Source organism: Amblyomma mixtum, chromosome 4 (genome assembly GCF_055824585.1).
Source record: "Amblyomma mixtum isolate Tamu chromosome 4, ASM5582458v1, whole genome shotgun sequence".
Lineage (NCBI taxonomy): Eukaryota > Metazoa > Arthropoda > Arachnida > Ixodida > Ixodidae > Amblyomma > Amblyomma mixtum.
In genome coordinates, this window is record NC_143015.1 from 109,670,248 (window position 1) to 109,687,257 (window position 17,010).

Sequence of the window (17,010 nt, forward strand, 5' to 3'; positions counted from 1 at the left end):
ATGTCACGCTTTTCAGTTGGTCGAAACGGTCGTGACGTCACAGTGCGCCAATTTCAAACGGGGCCAATTGTACTTTGGCTAGTAACCATGCAACCAATTAAAGAGACCATATAGTGATGCTCCAAGTAAGTGGGACTGAGCTTAGTTAATTGCTCAATAACCCAATTAGCCTAATTAACTTCTCTAGTCAGGCCATATAAATAAATAAAACCTAGTAAGAAATTGGTCGAGCTCGGGAATCGAACCCCGGTCTTCGGAGTGCGAGACGAGCATGCTATCCACTCCGCCATGCCAGCTCTTTTTTTTGTCTTTATTGCCTGTTTTGACAGATTACAACAGATCATAAACAGATGTTCTGCGCTGCACACTCAAACAACAAGAACGGACATGTGTTTCACTCGCGTGAGAAAATCAAAACTGTCTCAGGGAACACAACTCTCCCATCAACTCGATAACTTCATCTCCAAAACATAGCTCCTTGTACACTTCACGTAGCTTAAATATGTTTTCTTTGAAGTAATCGCGGACAGAACGCGCATCTTCATCACAGTGTCGTACAGCCATCCTGCTTCGCCAAATACTGTGCAGGCCAAGCAGGAAAATTACATCATATTTATAAAGATCCGGCTCTATGTCCAGGAATCGTATCCCATACGGCGTTAGGGGTAAGTCTTTCTTTATTGTACGCTGGAGCACGTCCCAAAAGAGCAGCGCATCCCAGCAATCAATAAAAACGTGTTCTATTGACTCTGGTTTGCGACACAACAAGCAGTCAGCACCCCATGGTAGAAACAATCCCTTTTCCTCCATCCATGTTTTAACCAGCAACGTCCCAGTGTGTAACTTGAAGAAGAACGTCTTCACACCCGCTGGCACCAACATTTTTCGTACTCTTTTTAAAACATTTCCTGCTTGGCCTCCACTATACATAGATCGATAGATTGGCTCCGGGAAGACAGTGTCGAGCAAATCTTTTAACAATTTCTTACGCGTGACATTAGAAAGATATTCCAAACTGAAGCGCGCATTCAGAAACCGGAAAGCAAAGACCACTTCTTTCAAAAACCTACTTGCACTGTATCTCATCCCGTCCACACTGGAAATAACATAGTTTGGCAAAGCCGAAGAAAGCCTCACTTGAATAAATGTCCGCAGGAAAGGGTCGCGTTGATCTCGAAGAAACAGAAATCTTGACACCACCTGCCTCAGGTACAAGTGTGGCAAGGAAAGACCCCCTTTTCTCAAACGCAGAAATAAATTATCACGTTTAGTCCTCTCCCATGAGGACTGCCAAACAAAAACTGCGAAAAGACGATGAAACTTTTGAATGCTAAGTCGAGAGCATGAAAGGACCTGCAACAAATAGCACACTTTTGAAACCAGATATACATTGCATATGTTTGCGCGCGTGAATACAGACAGTTCCTTCCCCGACCATTTCTGTGCACGCGTGGAGAGTTCTTGAATTTTCTCCTTCCAAAAGTCATCGTTATCTCGATACTTGTCAAGAGGTACACCTAGGTATTTGGAAGGAACATGTGACCATTTTACACTTGCATGAAACAAAGGCGCTGATGCCCAATTCCCATGCCAAAGGCCCGCACACTTGTCCAGGTTAACAACGCTATTGGTTACATCACAAAATCTACGAACAACCGACATCGCATGTTCTATGCTGCTGTGGTCACTACAGAAAACTGCCACATCATCGGCATAAGCCAATACTTTAATTTCGCATGCTTCCAGTTCGAAACCACGAATACAGCTGTTATTTATTACATTTCGGCAAAGTGGCTCCAGGTACAGAGCGAAAAGTAGCGGTGACATTGGGCAGCCTTGCCGCACGGATGCTCTAACGGCAATTCTGTCTGTGAGCTCTCGGTTAACAACCAGATTCGTGGTACAGTTGCTATAGGCCATTTTAACCCCTTTTAAAATAACTTCTCCAACACAGACATGTTCAAGGATTTTAAAAAGAATGTCATGACATACACGGTCAAATGCCTTCTCTAAATCAATTTGCAACATTGCGACTCGCCTAAAGTCAGCGTCACAGCATTCCAGTATACTCCGAGTGACATGAACATTCGTGAAGATGGTCCGCCCTTGAATTCCACATGTCTGGTGGGGGCCAACCAAGATGTCCATAACTGATTGTAAACGTTTGGCTAATACTTTCATAAAAATTTTATAATCAACATTAGTAAGCGTTATCGGCCGATAACCTGTAACTTGCTTAAGCTGAGCAGGATTGTCAGTTTTCGGTATAAGTACTGTATGTGCACGAGAAAACGACGGTGGTAAAATACCAGTTCTATATGACTCTTCATAAACGCGTTGCAAAATGAGAGCAGTTTCACGTTTGAACGCCTTATAAAATTCTGCTGTTATCCCGTCAGTACCTGGCGATTTCCCCAAGTGAAGCTCATCAATAGCGCATTCCAATTCCGCTGTTGATAAGTCGGCAGACAGGATGTCAGTGTCTTCACTGGTCAGTCGGGGTAATAGACTTAAAAATTCATCCTGAAAGGCCTGTACATCTGCCGATTTGGAAGCGAACAAATCACGGTAATGCTCACTGAAAGCCTCCCTTATCGCCTTGGGATTGTCTGTCAGAATGCCTTTGTTTTCAATTTCTACGATATCTTTTCTTCTAGCGTATCTTTTTTCTGTCGTCAAATTTCGCCTACTGGGCATATCATCTGCCAGCAAGCGATCTGCTCGTGCACGAATTGCAGCTCCCTGAAACAATGTCGCATCGATAACCTCAAGCTTTGTTTAACTTCGCTGATAAGGTCACTGTATAGTCCCGGAGCTCTATTTTCCTCTGTAATTAATTCTTTCAACATCTGTTTTAGGTTCTTCTGTTTCGCTTTCTCAGCGTGCTTGATTTCTACGGACCTTTCAATAGCCCTCATTTTGACATCAATTTTGAATTCCTCCCACTTTTCTGCCCAACTTTTTCCATAATTCAACCGAACTTCTTCTAACACGTTCTTTGTTTCTAAAACAAACGAATCGTCCTTTAGTAACTTTGCATTCAGTTTCCACAAGTCCCAGCTGAATTTCGCTTGAGGTGTCACATTGCTGCCAATGGTGAATATGACACAACAGTGATCGCTAAACGTAACCGGTTCGACGATGTAGTTATCGCAAATTGCCGCCAGGTCAAGGGAAACGTAAGCTCTATCTAGCCTAGCATGACTACACCCTTGAAAATGTGTATAATGACGCCTCATTCCGCCCTTTGCAAACTGGGCTACGTCTTGAAGTGAATACTTTTCAATGTTTTCTTTCAAGAAAACAGCACTTTCGCTTTCGGTGACTGTTGAGCCTGATCGGTCATCTGCACTGAGAACACAATTGAAATCCCCTAAAAGAATGACAAGTCTATTGCATTCCAGATACGCACATAGTTCCTGGAAAAACAAAAGTCGTTCACGGGGTTTCGTAGGAGCATACACACAGATAACTCTCAAATATTCCTCCCCGTACAACAGATCACAGAGCACAAACCTTCCCCTCGTGCAATACACCACTGCTTGTTCCTCGATATTAAGACTGTTCTTAATTAACAGAACACAGCCCGCTGATGTCCCCACTGCATGACTAGCACGCACGTTATATCGCGGCTTGAACTGCGCAACCATAGCGTCTGTCGCGCTCGCACTCTCTACCTTTGTTTCTTGTACTGCAAGAATGTCCAGGTCTTTCTCATAGAGCAGGCGCCTTAGCTGACATTGTTTACGTCTAGCTGCTAGTCCACGCACGTTTAACGTGCCGCATTTTAAATTTGACGGAAGACAAGCCATGCTGAAAATCCTGAGCACAAAAAGGTACAAGTCCCTTACCAGGCGTACGCCTTACCCTCCGAGAAGGGGCGATTAATCAGCGCTCCTTGCGCTGCGCACGGGAGACGCGGACGATGAACGACACTCAGGCACATACTTCCCCTTGGCCCCGGTGGGTCTGAGCCACTGGGGCTCAAGGCGTTGCGACCTGACTTCGGTGGAAGGTTGTGAAGGGGACGGCAACACCGTCTTGGCACGCTTAGCCGGACCGAAGGTGTCATGTGATGCCCTTTCATCCTCGACTGGCTCCGCTTCGGCGTTCATGGCAGACGCCTGGTCACTCATCGGCGGCGTTTCAGTCGCGTTGCTCAAAGCTCGTTGTTCGTTCGGCGTCTTGCTCGAAGTTTCCATGTTTCCGTTGGAGACGCTTCCCTGTTCCCCAGACGCACTCTTCTTTGGACGGTCATCAGGGGCCGCCGTTTCAGCTTCCTCAACGTCCATGATATCCTCTTTATCATCACAGTCCTCTGAGGCCGCCCCTAGCACATTGGCGTACGTACGTATGCAGTCCTCACGGACATGACCAAAGGCTCGGCACTTAGTGCAGCGGGGCGTCTGGCAGTCGCGGCGGATATGCCCGCGTCTGCGACATCGGAGACAAACAGGCGCCCTACCGGGCACAACCACAAGGACGGAGCCCCCGTAGAATTTGAAAAGATGCGGTAGCTCCTCCGCCGTGACTCCCTCTTTAAGCACCATTCGAGCGACACGTGTTGTCGACTCCGCCGATTCAAATCCTGGAACACCCCATTCCTCATGCTGAATTTCCATCACTTCCCCAAACTCGCTCAGGGCCTTCCGTAGGGTCTCACTGGGTATGTGAAATGGCACCCAGTGAATCTTCACGTTAATCTCCTTTCGACAGGGATCAATAATGGCACAGTAACCGCCTTTCACACTCAGGCCCCCGGCCGCAAGTACAGTGTCCTTCGCCTCCTGGGTGCGGAACCTCACGAGCCAGAGGTGGCTCATCTGGTAAGCGCCAATGCCGCTGACATCCCTAAGGACGCCGGCATCTTCTAATGGTTGACGAAAGTCCTCTATTCGATACGGACGCTTCGAGGTATCACCGTGCAAGAAAACACACAAACGCATACCTTCGTCAGCCGGCAGTGACGGTAGCAGAAAGCGATAACCAGGAGGTGGTCCAGACACCGATTTATCCCGACCAACAAAGGCCGTTGCGACACCTCGCCCGGAGCGAGCCATTTCTGCGTCCGTCTAGCAGGGCAGCCAGAAGCAGAATCCCCGCCATGCCAGCTCGATGGTTTGGAATGAACAATGGCACGTCTAGTGAATACGGTGTCCTCGCTCACTGCCATCCTCCTCCCTTCCCTTCCGGCGAGGTTTAGGTGTCCACCGAGATATGAGAGAGAAATACATTTCCTTTCCTCAAAAACCAATTTACCGACGAGCGAGGCGTAGAACGGAATGGGCGATGGCGTTCTATGGACTCCCTGGCAGCGTTGCAAGACGCTCTCGCGTTCCACTCTTAGAGGCGAAGCTTAACATCTTAACCACACATCAGTGACCACACTTTAGGTCAAAAAAGTGCACCCCCCCCCCTGAATTTTGACGGGTGTCCACCGAGATATGTGAGACAGTTACTGCGTAATTTTCTTTCCTCAAATACAATTTTCATTTTCTTCATTACGGGCCATCTTCGTCTTTCTTCTTTCACTCCCATTTCCTCCGTTCCTCTACGGTGCGGTTCAGGTGTCCACCGAGATGACAGAGATTTACTGCGCCATTTCCTTTCCTCAAAAACCGCTGCGTTGAAACGGCAAGGCATCGCGCCGAACGGGTGGTGGCGTTCCGTAGACTCCCTGGCAGCGCTACAACACGCTGTCGCGTTCCACTCCTAAAGGCGAAGCTTAAGCTTAAGCTTAATTAGCAGTTAAATAGTATTCAGGCATTAATCAGTAATTAACCATTAATTAGTGATTTGCATCACAAAGTAATTAGTACTCAATTACATGTGACGTCACCAGTGCCACAGAATCACTGAAAGTGGTGCGGAAAACGTTTTCGCCTCTACGCACTTTAGACAGTCAAAGTGCCCCCTGAATTTTTTCCCACAACAACTACAGGGCATGTACGAGGTGTGGCGAGGGTAACGGGATAAAAGCTGCGTCAAGGGTAGCTTCACTGGCCCCGTCTCCCCGGACAACATGGCAGCAAGCACGACAGTTCGGAAGTACAGTAAATATATATTATGGGAAGAATAACAAGAAACAATCATTTCATATTCGAAAATAATATACAGAACAAAATAAGTGCAAAAAGAGTGAATCAGTGCATTAGTTAAAAATACAATCAAATCGCACAGTACGGGTTAGTTAATAATATCGAATAATTTTTTTTTCGTGGTTAGAACCAAGAAATTGTTTAGAACCAAAAAGAACCAAAAAGAATTTTCGTCCTCACGGTGGGGCTGTCGCTGCAGAACCCTGCATGGGATTCCCAGCGGGGCCTCTGGAATAGTCGAGTCTCGTGCGAACTTCTCTCACCTTCCAGCCGTGGTGCCTAGCTGCTGCAGAACAACACCAGTGAGGTAAGTGTGCGTTGAGGAATGGGGAAAAACAGGCTGACATCGTAGCCATATTGCACTTCAGGAATTGCAAAGAAAGCTGCGAAATATTTCTTTTTCCTTTTCAAACCATGCTCTTTACATTCAACACAGGAAACATTTTAAGACATTCTTATAATAAACTTACACATCTCCAACCAAAAACGTTCAATTTGAAACTCAACGTTTCGGTGCTGGCTCGGCTCCTTTAGGGTTGGCTGGGAGCAGTAGCTATATTCTTTCAGTATGCATGGACGGGAGCAGTAGGCCACAAGAGCGAAAGCTGTGATGCGAAAGGTGCGTGGGAGGGGTAGGTGGGGGGGGGGGGGGGGGTTAAGGCTGTCAGTCACGTTGTCGGACTTTGGCGAGGCGGACCGTGGCGACTTCTCTTTTTTGAGCTGCAGAGTGAAGTCCCTGGGCGTGGGAAGGTGTCCCTTTGTGCGATTGATGTTGCTCGGAATAGTTTGGAAGTGCCAGGATTCGAGTTAAAGCCTTTTTTGGTAATTCGTTTTGATTCCAAGGATGCTGATTTCGTCAAAGTTGATTCTGTGGTCCGAGTCCTCCGAAAGTTCGTCTACAGGATTGCGCTCGCTTGCAAAGTTGCGGACTTCGTTTTTATGTTGCGGAATTCTTACTTTAGATAATTGGACCGGCAGATCTGTCAAAATGATTAGTTTTCACTTTCAAGACCTTCTGTACTGAAGAGGTAGTCACACACTTTTTCCTGCCAGCTATGACCTGCCAGCTGTGATCTCAAACATTCTTGCTGATTTCTGCTTGCAGAGCGCCTCCATGATGGTTCGCAGATATCAAAAGAGAATCTTTGCGATTATTTCCTCGTCGATTATATAAAACTCTGATCGTCTCATTGCGCAGTCATTATTCTGCAATGGCGCGGAAATGGTCGCTGGACATGAAAACTTCGTGCTCAAGCTTTCACCCATCATATCGAAAAGGAGGCAGGCGTACTCTGCGTTTCCCCACTAGTCCTCATGAAAGAGATGCATGCCACACACCTGGGCTTGAGGGCACCCCCTCAGTGGTTGTACGCGAACATCTTTAATAACTGGGCTTCAGGGCACGCCCTCAGAAATTGTACGCGAACATCTTTAATAAGTATAAAAAACCGTGTCACAAATTTTTATTGCACGGCTAATTTATAGACACGTGGGCGCTTTCTTCCAATTTCGATATGTAAAGGAGGAAAACCGCCAGAGGCGAGCGCAAAAAGTGCATTCTAGCAACACTGGTACACTGGCATCCACCCACGCTGCCATTTTCTTTCGTCATCGTTCACCACAGGCTTACTACCCGCCGCCTGCAACAACAGATGACAGCTCGTATGCGCAAATGAGAGTCAGGTGGGGCAGCAGTCAGGTGAAGTGCTCGTTGAGTGCCAGCAGGGAGGCGTGGAGGTAGCTTCGAGTTCCTGACGCTGAACACCATCAAGGAAGCACTTGGGGACGTAAGCAAGGAAGCTTTCAGATTGACATAAGGCGGCCTTACCGCAATATAATCTTGCTTACTGAGATGAAAAAGGTTGCAAAGTTTGGGCTCAAGTGTAAAAGTGAGGATGACAACTGCAGGGCTAAAGGATGCATAGCCACTTTATTGCGAAAGCAATGCTACTTGCACTTTCAAGCCTTCGCGTGACCCGGCCGCAGTTACGTTTGACCTTTAGCGGAGTGAATATGGGCGACCAACTCGCTCCTTCAGATAGCCCGGCTGCAGTTACGCCGCGCCGCGCACCTGTGGCGCTACTGCCGCTGTGACGTCATACCAGCTGTAGATTATGGGCGACCAACTCGCTCCTTCGGAGAGCCCGGCTGCAGTTACGGTGTGTGTTTGCCGCGCTGCGCACCTGTGGCGCTACTGCCGCTGTGTCGACATACCAACTGTAGATTATGTTTTCTTTCTCTCAGTCACAACAACGTCAAAAACAAAATATAAAAACAAATTACCGAAGACGCTTCATGAATCGTCGCGCAGCGGCGGCCGGTAGCCACGCGTGACCTGTAGACGCGGCGCACTGCGTTCCTTCAGTTGGAGGCGCTGTGCTTTTGCTTTCGCAACCTACCAGGCTTAACCAAAGCTAAGCCGCCGCCAATTTTTTTCAACGAAGGGTCCTTGTAAGCAGAAGCGGTGCGACGGCAACATTATGTTCTGATATGTCGATCGACGTTTCTGTTAAACATGGTCTAGGCTTCCTTTTGTGCTCGACAAGTACCGTAATTTCATGTATGCAGTCGCCTGGATATGCATGTTAAAAGCTAATGTTTAGCGCTTTGCAGACTCCTTATTATAGACTCGTGCTACGCTGCTTAATGCGATAGCGTTAAAGGCCCCGTTACGCAGAAAATACAGTGCTGTCGGCGTTGCCGACGCTGTGAGCGACAGAGCGGCGTATGGTGGCCCACTCGGCCACAGCCGGAGGAGCAACCTAGGTGACGTGACCTTGTCGGTCATCACAACTTACCCACCGTGCGAAACCGCCCTGGCAGGTGGCAGTTAAATTCATGGTGGATAGCAAGAGGTTGCTCCGGAAGAGCATCTTGGGTTGCACAAGACCCCCTGGGGGAATCACCTGCCATTGCAGGGCAGAGGCGCATCCTTTAATTGCTGCACCATAACCCAAGGATTGGTGTGAGGGCTCCCAGGAACGTATGAGTGTAAAGTTGAGAATGACCAATTTCGCATACATCAACTCATAACCTATGTCCTTAAGGCGGGGCTTAAGTGCCCCCTCTCATTTTTGTTTTTCAATATTGACGGATATGTATGTAATTATGAATGGCCTGAGGGGCGAGTTGGTGCATGATGAAATGAACGGCGGCGCAACAAGGACGCTAACAAGAAAGAGACACCACATGCGCACAGCCTGTGCACATGCGGTGTCTCTTTCTTTGTTAGCGTCATTGTTGCTCCGCCGTTCAATTGTGTATGTAATTATGCATGTAAATATCAAAATGTTTTGTGATACTTGTTCTGAATGTGTTCGTACAGCTTTACGGTCGTATTGTACACCTTGCTCCTGGGGCTATGTACCCTGTTCGGATAATTTAGAAAAAAAATTCAGCAGAAATTTTGTCCTGCGGGCTCTGTAACCGGTGTGGACAATACAGCGCAAATTACGGTAGTTGTTCAAGCTCCGCGCTTTCGTTGTCATAGACTTTGGAAAACAAGCGCACCTTTAATACCACTTGTTCATCTTTACACGCCCAACCAAGTTCCCTAGAACTTGTAAATGACAAAATGACAGCGGCGCCTTTTAGATTCTAAGCAATAATTTAGCCGCTTTTGTAAGACTGTCGATTCTTAGGATGTGTGGTATTTGACCACGGAGAAATTTCTGAGCATACGTCTGGTTTTAAGCTGTTTGGCCTAAATTTCATCGGGACCTTCAGATGTTCAATTCTATCTTGGAATGTAAGACGAAGAAAGGAAGAAAAAAGGGCTAAAAACAAGTGACGTAACTGACCCATGCGGGTATTTTCACAATTGAACGAAAGAATAACAGTTGACCGTATTTATACGTACGGATCCCGAAATGATATTTCTCGAAACGTCAAAATTCGTAACTTCATGCAATTTTACACTGAGGTTCTACTTTTTCTGAGTGTGTGGTTGGGGGTGTTTGCTGTTGGCCCGTAAAAAAGGAAACGAAAAGAACTGATAAGTGTGAATACAAACGCACCATCCAGCGCCATGAAAGAAAGAACTGTTGGCGAGTCGCAAAAGATAGAACCGTCGCTGAAACTTTGCAGGCTAGAACACCACCATTATGTGGACGACTATAAGAAATCCTGACCTGGCTTGAGCAGAAAAATCTCTACCTCTCCCGTAACCGAGAGTAGAGTAAGCATGAAATGTTTGCGGGCATAACACGAAGCGTACGCGGACACGATGAGACGCAGGCCTGACAAGAATGTACTACATGCGACGCGTTCGAAACTAAGTACGTAGAGGCGAAAGCGTTTTCCGCACCACTTTGCCTCTGTGACACTGGTGACGTTACCACTGAATTACGTCACACATAATTGATGACGAAGTTATGACAAATTACTTATTAGTAACGAATTAGTGACTAATTACTGATTAATGACTAATTAATTAACTGCTAATTGATGACTTAAGCTTCGCCCTTAGGAGTGGAACGCGACAGCGTGTTGTAGCGCTGCCAGGCAGTCCTCGGAACGCCACCACCCGTTCGGCGCGATGCCTTGACCTCTGAACACGACGCTTTTTGAGGAAAGGAAATTACGCAGTAATTCTCCGTCATCTCGGTGGATATATATAGGCACCCTGCGCATCTAACTCCGGCGCGACGCGCGCGCCACTGGCGGCAGCGCGCGCGTCCCTGTCAGGAAGGCGGGGGCAGTCCGAAAGCTCCCGCTGTGTTGCGCGCGCTGTCGCGAAGCAGTTGTGCGCCTCCTTCCCGGGAACAAAGTGGCACTTAACAACAGCAGAACACATTGCTGTGTTGTAGGATGCAATAACACATTTATAAATTCGCTTCGGACAAGGTTTTATGGATTTCCAACGCGACATTGGGAGACGGCCCACCCTTCGCGACGGGCAACACGCGCGCGCGGTTTCTGGTCAAACAATGGTCAAACCCGTGCGGAAGACGCTTACCTGACTCATGCATTACCTCCTAGACAGGTTTTTGACGCATGGCAAATTCAGCAGACTCGGAGGAATACTAATGGCTCTCTGGGAACCCTTCCTTCTTGCACCCACGATTTCCGGTCACCGCGACTTGGCTGTCAACAATAAGTGGGCTTAGAAAGCCACACCGAAACTCGCCCGCAGTCACACTTTAGGAAGGAGACAAATTTTGCGCTGCAAAGAATCGTTTATCTTAGTTCCAGCTATGCGCAGAATGCTTGACGCTTCCACTGTGCCTTGTCGTCCAGCGTCTTTTTCGACAGTAAAGGCACGTTTTCAGGGGCAACGGCAACATACTGCTGATATATCTTTGTCTCCACGTCTGAACGACTGGGTGATACTTTAATACAATAATCGTATATCCTAATGCCGAAGAGTCAAGGCACTTGTTCTAAATGCGTAGATATTAAACAAACCTTGCAATGAAATTCCGCTTTTTGAGCACGAGCTTTCTGCAAGAATCCTGCATGAAGTAGCCGGGATACTCTTTTTTTTGCAGAATTCCAGTCAAAAAGTTTTATGTTTTCCGCAGGAGTTTCAGTGCGCACAGGCGCTTCACCGCAGCTTGCATTCTCTTCTGCTTGCAAAAGCTCGTTCATTGGACATCTCATATCACCAAAATACTGACGCACGTGTCGTAGCGATAATGGCCTGACAGTTGCCGAAAAAAAGAGAAAATATAAGTGGCAGATTACGCAATGGGCGCATCATTTCAAGGCGTAGTTTGGACAGGGTATTCCACATCGAACACCGAAGGTGCGGCAAACGAGAATGTTATGAAGTCAGGTTTGCGCCGTTCGCTCAGAAACTGGAGTTTTCTAAATACCTTCAATGTTATGCCGCCTGGCCGTCTATGAAAGTTCAGGGTAAGCCTTTCTAAATACAGCAACACCACAGGCTTGCGGGTGGCTCGTTTTTGAGAGCGTTTCGCACCGCTCCAAAAAACACGGCAGCGGCAGCAGCGTGTTTACATTTGCCTGCCTTGCAACTGCAGCTCGCGGCTGCAAGCTGTCTACTGGAAGATAGCTACATAAAAAAAAATGAGTGAGAGTGCAGCGCTGAAAGGCACTAGATAGAAATATTTCTTAGCGTTAATTTGATCGTTTTCGGTGGCGCAGTGATGCTTGTCTGCGCAATGCACCGGGCTGCTACTTCGCTCCCGTCGCACGACACCACCTCTTTCACATTTTGTACATGGCCTGCTTCAAAAAGCTTCGTTCCTTTCCTGGCGTTCGCTCTTCGAAAGAATTTTTCAGCCACATGAATGAACAGGTCGAAATCCCGCCTCTACGAACAGCGGCAGCCGCTAGCAGACGCCATCCCTTCGCAGTCGCGGGGCGAGCCTTCCTGACAGGGACGAGGAACTGGCCGCGCGGGGGAGCTCAACGCAGCCTCGACGGTGGCGGTGCCTGGCGGGTGCAGGGTGCCTATAGGAAGGGAGGAACGACACCACCCGTTCGGCGCGATGCCTTGCCCTTTGAACGCAAGGCTTTTTGAGGAAAGGAAATGACGCAGTAATTCTCTGTCATCTCGGCGGACACCCGAACTACACCGTAAAGGAAGGGAGGAACGCCACCACCCGTTCGGCGCGATGCCGTGCCCTTTGAACGCAACGCTTTTTGAGGAAAGGAAATAGCGCAGTAGTTCTCTGTCATCTCGGTGGACACCCGAACCGCACCGTACAGGAAGAGAGGAGCGCCACTACCCGTTTGGCGCGAAGCTACCGGCGCTTGTATGCCGGTTCTGTAGGAGGGCTTAGAGAGTCTCGTTAAATCGCGTAAGGTGCCCGGATGCTCTTGTTTCAGTGCCCGGATGTCGGCTCTCGGTCTCGGCGTGACGTCACCACACTGTCGACAACGGGAGCTAAATTTCTCTAAGCGGCCTTCTCTCAAAGCACCTCACAGATCACGTATGACAACGAAGTGTATTGTGGCATCTATTTGCTTTTTGCACGCGTTATTAGAAATCGGAAATTATAATTCCGTGCATTATCAAATGCACAGCTCGACTGATATCTTGATAAGCATTGAGAAGACACTGGCAGCAGTTATTTTTTGTGACTCGTTTGGAGAGCAACCGGCGCTTGTATGCCGGTCCCGTAGGAGAGCTTAGAGAGTCTCGTTGTATCTCGATAAGTCTCGTACGGTGCCCGGATGTTCTCGTTTCAGAGCCCGGATGAGTGGGTTTCAGTGCCCGGATGATGGCTCTCGGTCTCGGCGTGACGTCACCACACTGCCGACAACGGGCGCTAAAAGCATTTCATGCTTAAAAAGGTCGTGAAATATATACAAATCACTCCACATGTCATCGAGTGGAGCGGCGATGCTAACGCCGGCGGTCCAGCTAAGAATTCCAACCCTTATTTTAGTTTCTCGGCCGTAGTTCTAGGTTTTTCAACAAGTAACATTCCTATTGTTGGATAACTAAGCAGTATTTTCATTTTTTCCTCCCCAGGAGCAGCTAAACTGGTACGACCTGCCCACCTGCACAGTCTCCATCCTCGAACCACAAGATTTTAATCCGCTCTTCTTACCACTCCTATCTGTAACCCCTACAATGACAGTAAATAAAAAAAATACAGGATTACACTTAAATTTCTTTAAGAAAGGAAATTCGAAAGCCGCTGCTTGTCCTGTTTGCATGTTATTTTAATAATTATTTCGTTTTTCTTTCATTTTTCTTCTTTCTGTTATTAAAAAACTGAGGCGACCGCATTGGAGCAATGCGAAAGCAAAACGTCCACCTACTTTATCGACGTCCGTAGCTGTTCTGACGTCCATGTACTATGTTGACATCCATGACTATTTCGCAGACTCTCTATATATTTTTTCGTGTTATTTCCTGTTTAATTACCCCTCATCAACAAAATTTTTCCCACACCAACATTTTATCACACACTATTTCACACACACACAGACTTTCATATATTTATCTTCCGAGATCTACGTAATCGTGAGGACCAAATTGCGGACACTTTTTGCTGACACCACAAAGACATACAACGATGTCGCAATAATAAATGAGCGCAATCAACTGATCCAAACTCTTGCTTCGAAAAAAAAGCAGTGGTGCAGCTCGCACTATGCCCAGGTGAGCCGTCGCCGAAGGAAAGCGCAATTGGCGCCGCTCAGCGTCACAAAGATCAAAAACAGCCTCCGTTTTCACAGTACCGGATAAATAGAGTGATGTGAAAGGGTACCTTCCGAAAGGCAACTTTGCGACAGGTAACCTTAAAGGAACCCGCTATCGACAGCGAAACAAAATTAATGTAAACTTCCCGTGCGTTAAAACAATTTGTGAACTTTGACGAACATGCACCGCTTACAGCCAGTGAGTGGCAATGGCAAATAGGGTCACTCTGCACTTTAAAGAGACACTGAATACAGTCGTGAAAAATATGGTGCTTACTATAAATATACATGAGAATTTGTTCTTTCAGAATGCTTATTTCCTGCAAGCACACTTTTTGAGCAGTCTGTGATGTTTAGTTTAGTTATGGGGGTTTAACGTCCCAAAGCCACTCAGGCTGTGAGAGACGCCGTAGTGGAGGGCTCCGGAAACTTCGACCCGATTAACAATATAGTAATTTGGGACAATCGCATCGAAAAACCTATATTTTTACACCAGCGCTTAATTGCTTCCCGCAGTATTGGACCGGATATCCTGTATTTGTACGCACTGTATATTGCCGCTGTACCGCTATCCAAACTTCAAGCACCTGAGCTGCGGCTACCGGGAATAAAAGGACAGGAAGGGGGAAAGAAAGGGGGAGCGGTAGTAAGAAGGTTTGGTTTGGTTTATTGGGGTTTAACGTCCCAAAGCGACTCAGGCTATGTGGGACGCCGTAGTGGAGGCCTCCGGAATAATTTCCACCACCACCTGGGGGTTCTTTAACGTGCACTGACATCGCACCGCACACGGGCCTCTAGAATTTCGCCTCCATCGAACCAACTAGCCCGAACCCTTACCCTACTGAATATCTTACTACCGCTCGCCCTTTCTTTCCCTCTCCTCAGGCCTCACCTCATATGCGTACTAATAGCTCCTTCAGACAGCCCGGCTGCATGAGGCATTAAAGACTTTCGCCTTAAAAGTCTTTCTTACCCACCTGCCGGGTAACCGTAGAGCCTCCCGAACACTGGGTTAAAGAGGAGCGTCTGCAAAATTACGGGGGAATTATTGACCACTACAAATCGGGACGTAGGCCGGTACCCACACCACACCCAAAATTAAACAATAAAGAAGCTGTCGCTTGGAGGCGACTGCGAACATAATCGTACATTTATGAACCCGGTATGGGCGTACCACGTGTACCCAGAGCTGGGGTTGCATGATAGATGCACACACTGCGGACGAGAGGGACCCTCAATCACATCATTTAGGAGTGCCCACACTCCCGGGGCGGGATAGAATAGGATAGGATAGGATAACTTTATTTGGCTCTAGCACAAGTGTTTTTTATGCGGTCAGATGAGTCCATCCGCAACGGTTGGTTGCCCCTACCTATTCCAGGGCTGCGCTGGATGCTGGCATCAGCTGAGCTCGCCGTATCAAACCGATCTGGTCATTGCGGCAGTCGCTGGAGAGCAGACGCTCCCATTGCTCCGCACTTTGGTTTGGTATAACTGGGACGACGTCGACTTTTTGACATGCCCATGTTATGTGAAACAGTGTAGGTTCTTCATGGCACCACGGACAATTGTGTGCGTAAAGTGTGGGGTGAATTTTACTTAGTGTGTTAGTGTGTTTAGATTTGGGGCGGGCAAAAAACTCAGGGGGCACTTTGACCGTCTAAAGAGCGTAGAGGCCAAAGCGTTTTCCGCACCACTTTGCCTATGTGACACTTGTGAAGTCACCACTGGATGACGTCACACGTAATTGCTGACGAAGTAATGACGAATTCCTAATTAGTGCCTAATTACAGATTAATGACCAAGTCCTAATTAACTGCTAATTAAATGACGCTTAAGCTTCGTCTTTAGGAGTGGAACGCGACAGCATGTTGTAGCGCTGCCAGGCAGTACACGGAACGCCACCACCCGTTCGGCGCGATGCCTTGGCCTATGAACGTAACACTTTTTGAGGAAAGGAAATGGCTCAGTAAATTCTCTGTCATCTCTGTGGACACCCTAACCGCACCGTGCAGGAAGGGAGGAACGCCACCACCCGTTCGGCGCGATGCCTTGTCCTTTGAACGCAACGCTTTTTGAGGAAAGGAAATGGAGCAGCAATTCTGTCATCTCGGTTGACACCCGAACCGCACCGTAGAGGAAGGCAGGAAGTGGGAGTTAAAGAAGAAAGAAAAAGAGGGGCCGTAATGAAGAAACTGAAAATTGTATTTGAGGAAAGGAATTTACGCAGTAACTGTCTCGCATATCTCGGTGGACACCCGTCAAAACGCGGACACATCTGCCGACACATCTGTCGAGAGAGAGAGAGAGAGAGAGAGAGAAACAACTTTATTGCCATAGATTGGAGGGATTTAGGGCAGGTGGGCTTGGTGTGGCCCCCAGGTGGGGGCGACTTCCTGGGCCCACGAAATGAGTGCCAGTTGGATGCTCTTGTCTGGCTTTTTGAGGAGTTGGTTCCATCCTTCTTCGGAGGGAGCTGGCAGTAAGGTTCGAGGGGGCGGATTTCCCGCGCAACCCCAGAGGATGTGTGCCTGGGTGGCGATTTCTCCCTGGTAACAATTTTGGCAGACGGGGTCATATTCCCCGTCTGTGCTGCCGACACGGCTGCTAACTACAGTATGAGGCATTGAAGACTTTCGCCTTAAAACATTGCCAGTAGAGAATCCTGGGAGACCCTGCTAAGAAGCCCGGACCCTGAGCTATAGCGCACCACCATCCATCTGCCGGAAGAGGCCGCTACCAGTCAAGGACTGGTGAAACTGGCGAGAGACGGGGCATTGTCATGCGGTGT

The 17,010-nt window shown here is 48.0% G+C and overlaps 2 protein-coding genes across 2 annotated transcripts in view; one reads left to right on the forward strand and one right to left on the reverse strand.

Annotated features, from left to right (window-relative positions):
* LOC149347821 (uncharacterized) overlaps positions 1-14,455 on the forward strand; it is a 43,791-nt gene extending 29,336 nt beyond the window's left edge. The window contains exons 16-17 of the mRNA XM_089587491.1: positions 6,298-6,405; positions 13,543-14,455. The gene's annotated coding sequence lies outside the window, so the exon portion shown is untranslated. The remainder of the gene's footprint in view (positions 1-6,297; positions 6,406-13,542) is intronic.
* Positions 292-5,132, reverse strand: LOC149347822 (uncharacterized). The gene has a single exon (XM_089587490.1). The coding sequence runs from the start codon at positions 5,058-5,060 to the stop codon at positions 3,885-3,887; it is 1,176 nt and encodes a 391-aa protein (XP_089443616.1). The 5' UTR covers positions 5,061-5,132; the 3' UTR covers positions 292-3,884.
* Positions 14,456-17,010: the final 2,555 nt, after the last annotated feature.